General features: G+C 39.9%; 1 protein-coding gene across 1 annotated transcript; it reads right to left on the reverse strand.

Moving 5' to 3' along the window:
* Positions 1 to 265: 265 nt before the first annotated feature.
* Positions 266 to 15,227, reverse strand: LOC140365641 (leucine-rich repeat-containing protein 38). The gene is made up of 2 exons (XM_072452176.1): positions 13,822 to 15,227; positions 266 to 1,739 (listed from the first exon to the last, which is right to left on the reverse strand). The coding sequence occupies exons 1-2, from the start codon at positions 14,447 to 14,449 to the stop codon at positions 1,492 to 1,494; spliced, it is 876 nt and encodes a 291-aa protein (XP_072308277.1). The 5' UTR covers positions 14,450 to 15,227; the 3' UTR covers positions 266 to 1,491.
* Between the last annotated feature and the right edge of the window lie 281 nt (positions 15,228 to 15,508).

The following is a 15,508-nucleotide window of genomic DNA, read 5'->3' on the forward strand; positions in this document are numbered from 1 at the left end:
AGGGGTAGAAAGTTATATTAATGGTCTGACAAATACTTCAAATGCCTCTGATAATCTTACCAATGTCTTGCTCACAGTTCTCTCACAGTTCAATGCAATATACAGACCCATAATAAGATTGTATTAAGATTATAATTTAAAAGCATGTGTTTTACTGTTTTGTTTCTTTTCCCCTAAGGCACAGAGAAAAATATAATCTGAACAGGAACACACAGGAATCCTAGTTGAGTCTTCCCATTATAGTAAAGGCACCAGAAGCTGCAGGTGAGTAGATGATATTTATTTCTTGGAGTTCTCCTGTTTGGATAGCATAAATAAATGTACAAATTACCACCAGTGACCAAGCCCATTGTTCTGCCTCTGCTGCCCTGTAAATATTCTGAGGTGATCCAAAGCCAGGCTGAATCAGCTACATTGATTATGAAATGTAAAATAAATCTTTGGAGTTCAACTGAGTACAGTTTGAAGACCAGCATTTGGCCATAATGCAGGATCAGACACAAGAGCATCTTCCCAAACCCCTCTCTTTGGCAAACAGTTCACATGGAGGAGCCATCAGAGTTAAGTCAATCGTTTAAAGTGCATTATTTGACACAGTAGTTACACATCAACTATATTTCCACCAGTTTAAAGATTATATTGCTGACAATAATGTATACTCTCCTCTAGACAGTTTAGTGTATCAAACAATCTGTAGTCATTCTAATATATAATCTGATTTTGTACATAATGCGTTATGTAGTGTAATGCATACTGAAAACTGCAGCTGGCTAAACTACGCTGTTACTGCAGTCGACATCTCTGTAGAGAAAAGGAAAGCACACATTTCCACCAGGCTGGTATGGCACAGGTTGGGTTAGAACCTGTTAGAGTCCAATTGCTAAAAAGGGCTCTGAATCAGCCCCCAGTCTGTTTGCTCTGTGGAAGGAAAAGGAAAAGCCAAAAAGCGTGTTTCAGTGACTTTGTGTCACATCTAAGTATATAAACCCGCTCCCTACCAAAACTGTTGGAAATGTGCTTTATTTAACTTCTGTGGTGCTTGTTAACCACAATATGCTTATACTCAAAAGAGACATGGCAGGATACGTCCACATTTCCGCAGTTGATTTCAGAGGTAATTTTTTGTCCTTACAAAACAGCAATCATTTTGTTGTTTGAGACTCCCGCTGTGGAATTTCTAAGACTAACACACATCTGCTCCTTGGACTAAACTATTTAACTGTCCCTAGCACTGGCAGTTCCATTACATTTATCTAGACCTATTTATAACACCGAGCCACAACCCAAGACCTCTGGCCATAAATGAGTCTCCCAGTGGAGCGTGGACTGCCTAACTTTTATTTCATCTATAAGTCATCCCCTGCTCTCGCTTTGAATGTATTTTAGGCATCGGAACATAACCACTCCAGTATAATCCTAACAGGGAACAGTCTGCTCAGATCTGTGACACTGAAAGGTTTGAAATCATAAAAACTGTTCTTGCACAAGTTCTCACTCCTCACTTTCCTCCTCATCGCCCTTGGTTCCTTTACTCCAGCGCTGGAAGCAGTGAACGGTAGAAGCCAGGAAGAAGCTGGTCATGATGGCCACCACAGAGACGGAGATGCCGGAGAAGATAATGATGAGCAGGTCTGTGAGAGTCAGCGTGGCCTGGCACTCTCGGAAACTGTCTTTAGAGAGCTGTGTGAGGGACACCCGGCGCCCGTCCATGGGGAGGGAGCACTCCATACCTTCAACCCCTGCAGAAAAAACAAACAGCTGCGGTTACATACATACAATGACTTACATTTGTATCCAATGGTTTAAAGCAGGCATGTCCAAACTAGGGCCCGGGGGCCAAAAGCGGCCCTCAGACCAATTTTTTGTTGGCCCTCCAGCTTCCTGCTATGTTGGCCCAAACAACAAAAGATAGCACTTTTACTGTGAAATTGGGAAAATTCAGGCATATTGATGTTATACCAACCTATCATTAATATTCTAGTTCTAATTAAAGGTGTGGAGGCTCATCGCAATTACGTCAAATGCCAAATTTCGAATGATTCACTTTGTCATTCAACAAATTCGACATCGTCAAGTTGTTTGTGGCCCTCTGCCCCGTTTGAGTTTCAAAGTGCGGCCCTTGGTGAAAAAAGTTTGACACCCCTGGTTTAAAGTTACTTCACTACTTCACTACATTTGAGAGTAGGTATTTGTACTTTCTACTTCACTATATGTTTGGAAAGGACTGAAAAGTAAGAAGTATTTCCGATTTGAGGGGTTCTATTTTTGCATATGCATCATCTAAACCTGGCCTGGAGCAGACAAAACATACATACAATAGAAAAATCAAGAAACGTTGAGAAATTGATTTACTAAAACAACAGGACAATTCTTTATTAAGACCTCAACATTCACTATTTTCTTATCTTATAATACTTTTGACTCTCAAAGTTTAAAAAGTCCTTTGTCCTCACAGCCACCACATTCTTTAAACCTGTCCTAACTCCCACACGTCACTTTTTAAGAATTTAAATGTTATGTACACAGATTTGCATGGTTTACATGAGCGTTTGATGTATTTATTTACTACTTTTGTGAAATATATGACTGATCTACATGGACACTTGCATTCCCCCCTTTTGTAGATTAATAAAGTATTTAAGTATCTTGGTGGAGGAGATGTTATTGCTCTGCTTTGAATGTTCCAGAATATGCCATGTAATTTGTTTAATTGCAAAAAAACAACACTGTTAAGTATTTCTCCACAGAGATAGACAAGTTTAAACCCATTCCAGGAAAAGCAAAAACATCTCAGGGGCAGGTGGCACAGAGAAGTTAAATAGATTTTGATGTTATACTTTTACTTGAGTACATGTTTTGCTTCTGTATCTGTACTTTTACACGAGTAACACAATTCAGTACTACTTACGTTTGTATAACGAATCTACAAAAGTCACATTAAAATGATTGAAGAGGAGAAACAGGAAGAGGAGAAATGCCATTTGTTTGTAGAGTATAATACATTGGGTTTTTCGTAAATGTCAAAACAAAATAATGAATTCATATTACAAAGTTTTCTGACATTTGCAGAATATGAATGCCGCCAACGCAACTGTTTAAATTACAAATCAGATAAAAATTCACCCAGGATTGTTTTTTTTTTTTCAAGAGTGGAGGCTGATTTAATAACTGCAAGGTCAATCATAAGTCTTCATAGTTGAAATTGCATTGTGTACACCGAGCACCGCCCACAGATCGCTGCTGCTGCTGCTGCTGCTGCTGACTGTGAGGCAGAGGAGGAACACACCACTTCTCCAGCTCTGACAGAAAGACAAACTTCTACCAACTCAGCAAATAAGATGCACATTTAAAACAAAAAAAAAGAACTGTCAGAAAAGTTGCATTGGCATAAAAGTAGCTGTGTTTTGCCTCTGAAGGCGTTTTATGTGAGTGAAGTGCAGCGGCTGTGACAGGGGCACCTTGACCAGACTCATCTACGATTGAGAGCTTCATAAATCGTCTCTGCCCACTTTGGGTCTCTGCCTCCTTGCACAGGGTTTATTGTTTCAATTGAAAAGGACAGGGACACGGGTTTATTGGATTTCAAGGATATGGGTACAGTGACTCATGAATAAGATCAGTGTACAGGTTGTGTATTTGTTCAGTTCGGTTAAGAAAGTCAAGTCTTTTGAGGCATTTGTGTTATTGGTGAGCAACTAAACCCCAGCTGGACAGTGAATATATTTCTAGTATTGGTTTGGATATAAATTAAATCATTTAGCTTCCAACAAAAAAAAGAAGAAGACACTGTTATAATTTTGAGTCTGCGACATACAAGAATTCTTATCAGTATTGCTGATGAATTTGGAAATTGATCAATTTGACAGACTTTGGACCAAATTGGGACTCACGTCACAAAGGCGCTGGTACAGCTGGCAGCCCGGTGTAAACGCTCCACTCTTTTCTCACACTTTTTTCACACTTATTGTGCATTTTTTTCTATTTTACTGTACAATAGGGACACGCGCTGGAATCATTTTTAATTCAACTGTTTTTGACTTTGTTCGGCTGGAATATTGAGTGTTTTTCGTCATGTCGTCGTGATGTACGCTAGCTCCGAGCTAGCCCCAGGCCCCCCCGCGCCCTCCGGCCGCAGCTGACGTACGGTGTGCCGCGGTACACGTTTATATAAAAGAGGAACTTCACGAACGATCGGGACACGCACTGGAATCGCTTTAATTCAACTTGTTTTGACTTTGTTCGGCTGGATTGAGTGTTTTCGTCGTGTCGTCGCGATGTGCCTCGGCTTCGAGCCCCCCAAGCCCCCCCGCGCCCCCGGCCCGCGCGAGTTTACACAAAGGAAGAACTCATGAAACTGCGGAGTATCGTCGTCTTACCCGGAGATCGTCACGTTATCCCGGCGGACATCCTAAGGAAAACGCAAAGTTTGACATGGTCTATAGGAGATCTTCTACTGAGAGTGTTTTTCAAACTTCCTATAAGTGATCTGTTCTTCTGTATCTACCCCTGTATCTTCCTGCGTTGCATCAATGAAATTTCCCCTTGTGGGACAATAAAGGAATATCTTATCTTATCTTATTTTCATTTAGATGTGCCGTGACTAGGTTTCTTTTGGTGTTTGGTGTTCTTTTTATTTAGGTTTTCGCTCTCTGGCATTTTCTGTGTTTCAAATTCTTGGAAAGAAAAATAATGATACACCAAACATAAAACTATTACCATATCATATTCAGACTACCCATCTGCAGACATGATTGACACTACATACACTCCACTGAATCAAATGGCCGAGCATACAGTGAGAAAATGAGATGAAACCTTTCTAATGTGGGTGGTATTTTCACTGTGAATGCAAATGTCCTTAAACACATCTAAGTACAGTATGGTTCCCCACAATACTGACAATAAAGGTCAAGTACCATTACTTTTCTTATGGTTAATATAGTGCTAATGTGCAAACTTTTGTACAAACTCTTGCCCTTTCACAGGCGTGTGTAAGAGGGCTTGAAACCATGTTAAGTGATAGTGGAAAAGGACTGTTAATTAGTGATGGGATGGAAATAGTTTTCATTTGACTCTTTGGACTAGTCATTATCTCAGTAACTGAACTCTCAGTTTGATATGACCTGGTAAGACGAATCCCACATACAAGCAACAAACCCTCACATTTCCGTTCACATTTGGACATCAGGTGATACAGTATTACACAGAGTGTAGAGGAAAGTCCAGCACACGGTCCAGTGGGTTACATAAATCATCCTTTGGACTGTGAAAGTCAGATTGTTTCAGAGATCAGGTACAAAAACTCTTGAGAATGTTCAAGAACACAAGACTGATGTCATGAATAAAAGTCCATTGCTTAATATTTCACATAGGGCAATGGTGTAATAGTGTGGTTTTCTGTTGCCTCTTAGTGTCTTAATATCTATCATCTATAACAGGACCACAGGTGGAAAATAGCACTTGGTACGATGCATCTCTCCTGTTAAGGTTAACAAATATTGTGCGCAGTCCCTATACGATCAAATAAATAAACTAAACTACAAAAAACAAAGACTAAACATCTGATTAATTACATACATGTAATCTTGACAAAATAGATAGTGTTAACTCAAGAAACCTAGATTTGGGTACACACCATCAGAAAAGACGGACTAGAACACTTTAGCATTGATTTGCATGTATAAACAAACAGCCGTGATGAATCTCCATTAAAACGGCTGAAAACACAAGGTTAACCTTTTCTGTCTTTGCTCAGCAACGTCAAAGCAAAGTCAACGCTGAATACATTTGTCGTGTTTGTTTGTGTTGAAGATAAATAGCTCACATTTATATTCAAAGAACACTTAGGACGGAGGAACCCTTTTTGAGCGTGCGGCTTCACGACAAACCTCTGCGCCTTCCTAAGGTTTGATGAATCAGCTTGTGTAAGTGAGATGATCCAGGTGAACACATGGCCCTGCAAGAGTTTATCTCAAAGCAGCAGCAGCAGCAGCAGCAGCAGCAGCAGCAGCAGCAGCAGCTCTGACTCCCCAGACCATGCAGGTGACCTTGTGTCAAAGTTTTAGAGATTATACGATCCTATACCAGATGTGTCCTGCAGTAAACTAAATGTACAAAACTGTATATGCACGTGTGTGGATAGTGCGAATGAGAAGAGGACATGGTGAGCACAAAAAGCAATTCATTTTAAAATTTGACTTATTTGCGTTGATATAAAAATACATCTTGAGATATAGGAATGGGTTTTTAAATGGTCTCACTGCTGGAGCGTCACAGAAAGTGTGCAAACAATTTAATTGTGTGCATTCGTTTCATAAGAGCATTTTTTTTTACATTTTACTGCGCATATTTTAACATTCTTCATCCTTCATGAAGAACAATGCAGAGATCCTGATTAATGACTTGCATACATGAATATTACACACTTAAATTTAGAAAGTAACTCCCCGTTATGAGCTCCTCAGACAGTGCAACAATCAAATGTTTTTTATTAGTCAACTAGTCAAACAATTAGGCTTTTGTACATTGATTCTGTAAACACATTTTTTAACCAGATAAAGGTAAAACATGAATATGCCTAAGGCTTCTTGGCAGAGAATGATTACAAATATAATGCATTTTTGATAAAAATCACAAACAAATTGTTCCTTATTTTTATTTTATTTTTATAAGAGCGGTGTCTTTATAATAAAATGTCCTTTGGTGTGTGTTTAAGAGTTTGTAGAGTCCATTAACAATTACACAATTATTATAAAAGCCAACAATTATTTTAGTAGTCGATTAGTTATAATTAATCCAAATAATCATTGCGGAGAGCACACATATTGTAATACTGGATCAAGTAAAAAACTAAATGAATTACTAAATTATGTTATTGTTTTATTCATAAACGACAGGCCAGTTCAGAAAGGCAATTATTCCATTGAATGGGTTATTTCAATTGATGAGTCAATGTAAGTGCTCTATAAATGTAGGCGTAACATTCTTTAAAGGACTTCTGGACGCTTAACGATTGCTAATGTGGGTCTGGGGGAGAGTGCTGTGTGTGGAGTCGAGCACAAATCATGTCCCTGCACTTTCAGCTACATTGGTACAGCTATGTTACAGTGCCTGCGTGGACACTTGATGGATTACTTTTGGGATTACAGCCAGTCGAGGGATAGGCTCTCTGCTGTCTGCTGCTGTGATTGATCTTGCTTGTTGTGACGGACTGATATTGGAGGCTTGTATTCTCCCGTCCTTCAACACCTCACTGTCTGTTCACATTGATCCCTGCACCAAGAGAGGAACAAGTAATATCTCCACAATTTGCCCTCTGTGGACCTAAGAATTTAAAGTTCAAGTCACTATTTGTTATTAAATCATAGTGTGGGTCATGACTCATGAGTGCAGAATTGTCAAATTAACACCCTAAAATTAAACAGTTAACTGTGAATCCCCATTTAATTCCAAATATGATAAGACCACACTTTTAGACTAATACATTAAGTTAAGATAAATCTTAGCTATAGTTTGCACTTGAGCTGAGCTCAAACAGGATTAATCTGAATTGTAGGCAAACCTTGATTGTGCTCAAAGCTGGACTCTGCTAACATTGCAGTTAAGGTACACTTTATTTGTCCTCTGTATTTGACCCATCCTTTAATGGTGCTGGGACAACCTGTCAGTGCCCATGGACCCATCTCCAGCTCTGGACCTAGGCTTGGTCAGGACTGTAGCCTATGATCTATTGGGTTGATGGGGAAAACCCACCCAGACTCGGGAAGGAACATGCGACATCCGCTGATGAGTTTCGAGTTCACTCAAACCCACCAAAGTCCCATTCATTTTCCCCCCCAGACTTTTCCAAAAAATACAAATATTATAAGACTTTGAAGGCATGTTTGAGGCTAACCAGAGATTTTTTTTTCTCTAAAAGTATATTGAAAAAAAAATTCAATACACTTTTAGAGAAAAAAAAAAAATCTAGCAACTGTACTTCTGGAACCTCAAAGTGAGCGCTCACTGTTGAGCTCCATAAAGGAAATGTTTTCTTTCTGTGTCACCTTGGAAAAAAAAGAAAATCATAAACCAAACGTGTTATTGTAAAAGCAAATGCAGTATATTAACACTGATTTGAGATGACGTTCTAAAATATTTTCCACCTGCTGATTTTCTACAGTACGTTCTATGTTTGTGCCTCAGCAAATCCGCTTTGGAGTCTGTGCTGTGGAGTGTCTGAGAGGAGGTTCCAGAGGAGGAGAGTGGTGAGCGTGTGGACTGCTGCACAGCATGACGAGAGCGCATGTGACAGTGGGGCGGGGGTGACTCATCGAGGGGGATTCCTCCTGCACAGACTCCCTGACATCACACAACATGGAGTCCAAACGCACACTGAGAAAAAGAAAACCATGGTCTCCTGCTTTTATGATCTGAATAAATATGATCTATAAGTGTTTATGCAGCGGCTCAAGCACTACAACTCTGTGCTGCACAACAATGATGCAAGACAAGTCATGCCATGATGTGTGCTTCAAATTCCATTATACATAAACCTTTAGACCAGACTTTGTTTTTACGCATTTATGGACAGTAGTCAAGCAATAAGATTCGCCGGTGAGTGTAACAGTAAATTTAGCATGTTTTTCTTCTAAGTGTGCAGCCATAGTCACAGCAAAACGCACTGGAGAAAATGTGGTCAACGGGTTTAAAATGTGTATTTGCGATATAAAGGAGTGAGCACTGCGCGTCGCGGAAACGCCGCGCGCAGGGACGGACCCGCTCCGTCTTTCACTCCCACAGGATTTTGATGAAAAATTGCTTCACGCGCTCTTATCTTTGACTTAATGCCGCTATTTATATTTCATTTAAAGCTATTTTGCGTTGACGGCGGTACTTTATAAAAAAAATAAATATAATAATTTATTTTATTTGTATTGTAGAAATCAATAATCTAAGTGCGGCGGATCCGTAAACCAAGTAATAAAATAACTGTGGCCTTACTAACATTTGTAAAGAGTAAATAAACTATGTAAACATTTTTTGTAAGATTATAATTAAGTGCATCAAACCGTTTTTTAATAACCAAGTGATAAATGCTAGTAAATGCCTTGTAAACAAATAAAGTGCTTATTAATGTCTTTTCAGCAAGGAATCTCATTTTAAAGTGTTACCATTTTATATCCTAAACTTTTTTAAACTTGCCTGGTCCAGGACCCTGGAACAGTGAGTAGGAGGGGTTAACTTGCTGGTGGAACTAAGTGTTTTGTTGCTCTGGGGCGGCCAATTACTTTTTCCCTGAGGCCAACACAATCATGAGTGCAAAGCAAATGTCTGTATAATGTAAGATGGAGTAATCAATTATTTTATTGATTTAATTTAATCTTCATCAAGGACACAGGTGCTGACACACCTTCCACTGTTAGGACAATTTAAAAAAAAAGAGGACGCTACAATAATGAATATCAAAGACTTACCCATTAAAACAGAGAGCCAAAGTGCCCAGTTCAGCACTTTAGCAAGAGAAAATACTGGAATAATGAAATAAAAATAACACCAGAGGAGAATCATTTGAAAAGCTTAAAAAAAGAAAAGCTTTGATATATTGAAAGAATCCTTTGACTTGGAGAAACAGGACTTTTAATAGGTATTTTACGAATAAGGAGTTATTAAGAAATTAAACCGTAATGGTATAATATAAGTAATGGCCATCATAACCCTTTGAATGAAATATTTATTAATGCTTATAAATAAGAACTTTCAAGAGGAATAATGTCTAAATTATACAAATGAATTAACAGTTTTGGCAGCCACTCTACTAATTACATTAAGGATAGATGGAAAAGAAAGGGTCACTTTGTTCTGGCTGATGAAGAATGAGAAAGTACATGTACAGCTCAGTGAAGTATCACCAAATCACATGTTTGGAGGGAATTCTATTGGATGAATTCTATGTGTCACACCATGTCAAAATGCACATTATTCACAAGAAGGTTCCAACTGTTGGAGAAGCTGTGGCAGCCAGGAGGCAAACCACTGTCACATGTTTCGGGACTGAAATATTGGACCGAGATCAATGAAGCCTTGCAGACAATTTTTGACACCACCGTCCCACTGGATTTCAGAAAACTATGTACTTGGGCCTCAGGACTCCTGCCATGGACACAATAAACAGTTACCATCACATGTTTATGCCTTGATTTTATTTTATTTTTAGTTGGATGTCTGCTGGTTTGGATAGTCTCTCTCTGGTCTAGTTCTGTTTTATGCTGTGTTATTTACGTTTATTTCTATATACGTTTATTTCTATATACATTTATTTCTCTATACTTAAAGATGAGGGAACATTGTGATATTCCGGTAAAAGAATCGATCAAAACAGTATTTGTTGTTTTCTATTTACTGACACAAGCAGATTATTTTGGTGCGTCTGTAAATAATCGTATCCTGGGACACTGTTGCCCTATCCTCTCGGCAGCTCCAACCCAACTTTAAATACACATTAAATTAGGCCAGGGTAAAAGAATGGGTCAGCCTTGTGCTAATGGAGTGTATATTTTGTTAGTACAAGTAAGTAAAGACAGACAGTAATGCAGGCCGGGCAGCGGGAGCATGTGGACTATGCAGCACGTGTCAATGGCATCATATTTGCTTACACTCTAAACTAACAGGTCTCTGGGGGTCAAGGATTTGACATAGGCAGCAAAACAAAACAAAACAAAACCACTGACTTTAGTAACTTTGTAGTGAAACTGCTTGGGTCAGTGTGGATAGCAGAGTCCCAACACTGTGGTTTATTATGGAGGGCAGACTGCGGTGGCCTGTGGGCAACTGTGGCTCCAATTACCCTGGCCAGTGTGCCACAGAGCGCTGTCAGTCTGAATTATACATAGCCTTTGTTCATCCTTAACCCAAGAGCACTGAGACAGCAGTGGATCATGTTTACACTCATCCGCACAGTAAAACATGTATGAAGCTGATGGGTAGCTAAAAATGTGCGCCGGGACAATTAAATACTTTTACTTTAATTTATATATAGTTTTCTTGTGGCAGAAACGTTCATAATTTGGTGATAATTCAAAACAATACATCCAACAGATTACATTCAATTCCAGGTTGTATTGGATGGATACGTCAATATTTCAATAAAATGCAAATAATAATATTACATGTAAATTAGGAAGACAGACTTGGAAAAAGCTTCCCTCTCTTAATAGGGAGGCCGTGGTGCTGACCTGCTGTAATCAAAGTTATGCAAACAAGCAAGTGCAAGTGCACTGTTTGGCAAACTTCAAATCACCTGGGAAATCAAGATGTGAAAAATGGAGAGGGAATTGGGTTTAGAGCTAACTCTGCTGTGGCGGGCTCACACAAGGCCGACAGAAACAGACAGGCATCAGAAGTAAATGTGTTGGACTTTTATAATTGCAATCTGAAACCATATTGACTCTGGGTTGAATTGTATCTTGTTGAACGGAAACTCAATTGAAAGCTGGTCAATATATAAGAGAATACTGTTAAAAATGTAAGTAATTAGTTTAGTTAGTAGTTTGGAGATGGAATATTTAACTGTATGGCATTAAATGTATCTATATTGCATTTATTACAGGTTACTCCACTACAAAGGTTACATACTGCACCTTGAAATGCTGATGATAACTGATGATCGCATATGCATTTGTTCTATAATTGATATCCTTAAATTCATCTCAATTGTACTTCTTTGTCTATTTTGAGTAAGCAAATGAAGGCCTTTCTGATCCATTCTCTCAATCACATACAACAGAAAGCCAACCAGTAATGGAGATAAATACTGTGTAGTGTATCAAACCAGCTTTACCCACTAAGTAATGAGAGTCCATCTGTTACTGTGTAACTGTGTCCAATGCAGCTGCACACAGAATAGGTCAGTGCTTAAGATCTGGAGCTCTCTCATTATGTTAATGAGGTCTCGCACCACGAAAGAGCCATGTGTGAGACTAAACACGTGTATCCACTACGACTGTGTAACAAACATATATACAGTCAAAATACTCCAGTCAAATGTAAGGATTATATGAGAACGAAGTAGAGAGCAGGGATTGTGAAATTAAGTGTTTTTAGTGGGATATCTATGCTACAGACACTACAGTGTACATGTAATAATGTTATCATCCATTTAACCTACTCAATTTACAATTAAAGCAACTGGTATTATAATGTGGTATTCATAAAGTCAATGCAAACTGAAATGCCATTGTCAGTTCTCAGGGTCCCAAATCACAGTCCATATGAACTGGAGGCATTACACACTGTATTTGTTGACCTGTGGGGCCAGTTGGCAGCCACAGCAGAGACTTGGCTTGGTCTTTAGCTTCATCTTTGTAGTTGATGTGTGCCTGGCCAGCACAGCTAATGCAATTCGTTACAACTGGTGCAGTTGACAACACTTGGAACACATGATTTATGTATTCAGAGCTTTTCACTGGCGGGAAATTCTCAGCACTTTATCAAGTTCACCTCCTCTCAGGTCCAATCTTGTTCTTATCTGGGGCCAGTACACGATAGAAAAATGTAAACAATATCAATAGCATTGGACAACATGGTAAAGCATGCCCTAAATGTCTGATATGCAGAGTGATTCTACCTTCTGGAATAATGTTACTATCCACATGGAAAAATCCATTCTCCAAAGTACTTTTTTTTTTTTTAATAGGCATTAATTTCTTAGTTACCATAAACAACCTGGAGAATTATGTGCAACATACATATACTTTTTAAAGATTTTTTCTGATTTCTACTTTAAAGATAGTAATGACCTTATTGACATTTTCTCATTCCTATTACCAACTCCTCAGTAAATTGACTTGAAAAGCAGTGCTCAAACAAGCCTTCTCCAATGTGATCTTGATAACAGCATGAGGCTCTCCAGTGTGCGGCTGAATTGGCAGGTCTGTTTATTTTAGCCTCCTCAGCTCCACGTGCTGCTAGCTGTGCTCCATGTCCTCTATGTGCGTAAGGACACTTGTAGAAATACAACGCACACTGCACAGGGCTGACCTTCATTAAAACATGTGGTTACTGAAAAGGCAAAAAAGGGTATCTTGAAAGGGCATACTAACATTTGGAGTTGTTGCAAATTTAGACTGTATGGCCCTTTAAAGAAAATGTCCATAAAAAAAACACAAAAACAGCATGAAAAAAAAAAAAATCTGTGTTAAAATCAGCTGGTGGTCATTTAAATACTGTATAATAACAAATAATGTATGACAATGTGGTAAGTACATATATTAACTGCCCCATGCAACCGTACGCTACCATTTGGACCCATTAAATGTAGTGAGCACATTATGTTTGGCCTTCAACAACAAAAGAACAGGTGTGTGTGGATGACAGGAAATCCATAATGTTGCTCAATTACAAGGTGAATTATCAATGTCTATGTATGTGCGCGTGTAGTGTATAAAAAGAAGTACACCACATGAATCGATTGAACTTTAACTGCATGAAGGTCAAGGCTTAGTTTGTACTATCATGTCTGAAAGATGCAGTATAGATGATATCACAGATGACACAGTTGTATATTGATATTGTGACTCAATTGCAATTATAAAATGTATTATGAATTATGAATTATAAGATTATCAAGCAATTCTCTTTGGAACAAGTACCATTGTCTCATGTTACTCTCAGCCTCACACATAATGTGTTGAGGGGGCGGAGGAAGAAAGCGACAGAATTAGCACAGAGCATCGAGGGAGGGGGTTCCCTCAGCTACAGGGCAACATAAATAAACCAAAGTGTGTTATGGTGATGGGGTGTGTTGTGGTCAAAGAGGGAACATACTATAATATCAATACTCACCATTGGGAAGTTTATGGCTGTTTTCCATGAGCCAGGTGAATAGGTTTGCAAAGTTGCAGTTACAAACCCAAGGGTTGCCCTCCAGCCTAACCACTCTCAGAGAGGGCAGCTGGCTCAGTGCCCCCACATTTAGGGTGGATAATGCATTACGCTCCAGTTCTAGTTCCCTTAAAGACGTGAGGCCTGTGAAAGCATCTTCACTGACCATGCTCAGATAAGGGTTGTTGCCAAGTCGGAGTTTGATCAAGCTACGGGACTCCCCAAAGGTGCCTTTAGGGATCTCAGTCAAATTATTACTACCTAAGTCCAGGAAGACCAGCCTGGAGGATGTGCTTAAGGTCCCAGGTTCAATCTGTGACAGGGAATTGTTCCGAAGGTCCAAATACACCAAGTCACTGTAAAGAACCAGAAAGTCAGAGGGAATGCGTGGGATCCAGTTGTCAGCCAGCAAAAGACGGCGGACATCCAGTGGGATCTCTTCAGGAAGACGGGTGAGTCCACGGCCGCTGCAGTCCACAGTGTGAGGGTCTGGGCACAAGCAGTTGGAGGGGCAGTTGTCTGCCCGCGACCAGAACACAGAGGACAGAGAGAGGAAGATCAGCCGCAGCCAGCGGATGCATGGCAACATGGTCAGGGGCACAAAGACTGGGGGGGATAGCAAGGATCGACAGAAAAGGGTAAGTTAGGTGACACAAGAGGGAAAGGTCAAAGGGCCAGAGGGAAGGGGATGGAGGGGTGAAGGTGATCAATCCTGAATGAGAAACATTGTGATGCCACAATAGACCATGAGATCAGGAGCCTAATAGTACAACGTGTGTGTTTTAGGAGATCGTGTAACAGGCTGAACCTTGAAGCAGACAGGGACACAGGAGGAAGCAGACCCTCAGAGAGAGGGAGGGAGAGACGTACACAGACCCAACAGACTGATGAGAGCCCAGGGCAAACGTGTAGGTCGGGGGAGAGGGGGTCTGTCAGCCAAACGCTATGCCACTGTTGACCCGACGACACAGATCCACAAAGACAATAAAGTCTCTGACACAAAATAACCAGACATGAAGATCAGGCATGCCAGTGTGAGAATAACATGGCAGCATCCCTTCACTAAGTCCAAGTGTGCATACGCATAAGCCAGGCGCTGTAAAATGACACACGAGAGAAGCCCACGCTACATTGCTCAAGTGTGTGGTAAGGTTATCCCCCCTGGTTATTCCATTGGTGTCTCCCGATGCCTTGCAACATGATGAGAACAAAAAGCCCCGTCGTCCAGCCGTGTGTCAGAGCTGCGTTGCCGTGGAGAAAGGATCCAGTCGTGCACAGAGCAGAGCAGAGCTGCACTCAGCCATGCCAATCTCTCCGCTGCCTCTGAAGCTTCCACTGTGTCTCTCATACCCTCTCCCCTCGCCTTATTTCCAGGGAGGCGGGGCTAAATCACGCTGTCAACACGTGATGTCACTTCCTAGTGTGGGAATAAATGACAGAAATGAAATATAAATACTGTAATTTTTCATTTGTATGTTTTGATTACTAGCAATGGTAATCTTAACTACCTTATTACAAGAAGTGAACAATTATATTTTTGTTTTTTTAAGTAATTTAGAAAGTTATATTAAACTCTTTGAAAACCATGTTGTGAAACTTAAATCCTCTCTCTTGTGATACTTAACTGAAATAGAAAGGAATAAGAATA

The sequence above is a fragment of the Eucyclogobius newberryi genome, unplaced genomic scaffold (genome assembly GCF_026437365.1).
Source record: "Eucyclogobius newberryi isolate DKJ021-1_F unplaced genomic scaffold, fEucNew1.0.hap1 SCAF_19, whole genome shotgun sequence".
Lineage (NCBI taxonomy): Eukaryota > Metazoa > Chordata > Actinopteri > Gobiiformes > Gobiidae > Eucyclogobius > Eucyclogobius newberryi.

What these genes read in the sequence shown, in the direction of transcription:
- LOC140365641 (XM_072452176.1), bottom strand. Translation starts at nt 14,449, where the DNA reads ATGTTGCCATGCATCCGCTGGCTGCGGCTGATCTTCCTCTCTCTGTCC. An exon ending in CAGCCATAAACTTCCCAATG is followed by an intron (nt 1,740 to 13,821) that starts GTGAGTATTGAT and finishes TTTTTTCTGCAG; the next exon opens with GGGTTGAAGGTATGGAGTGC.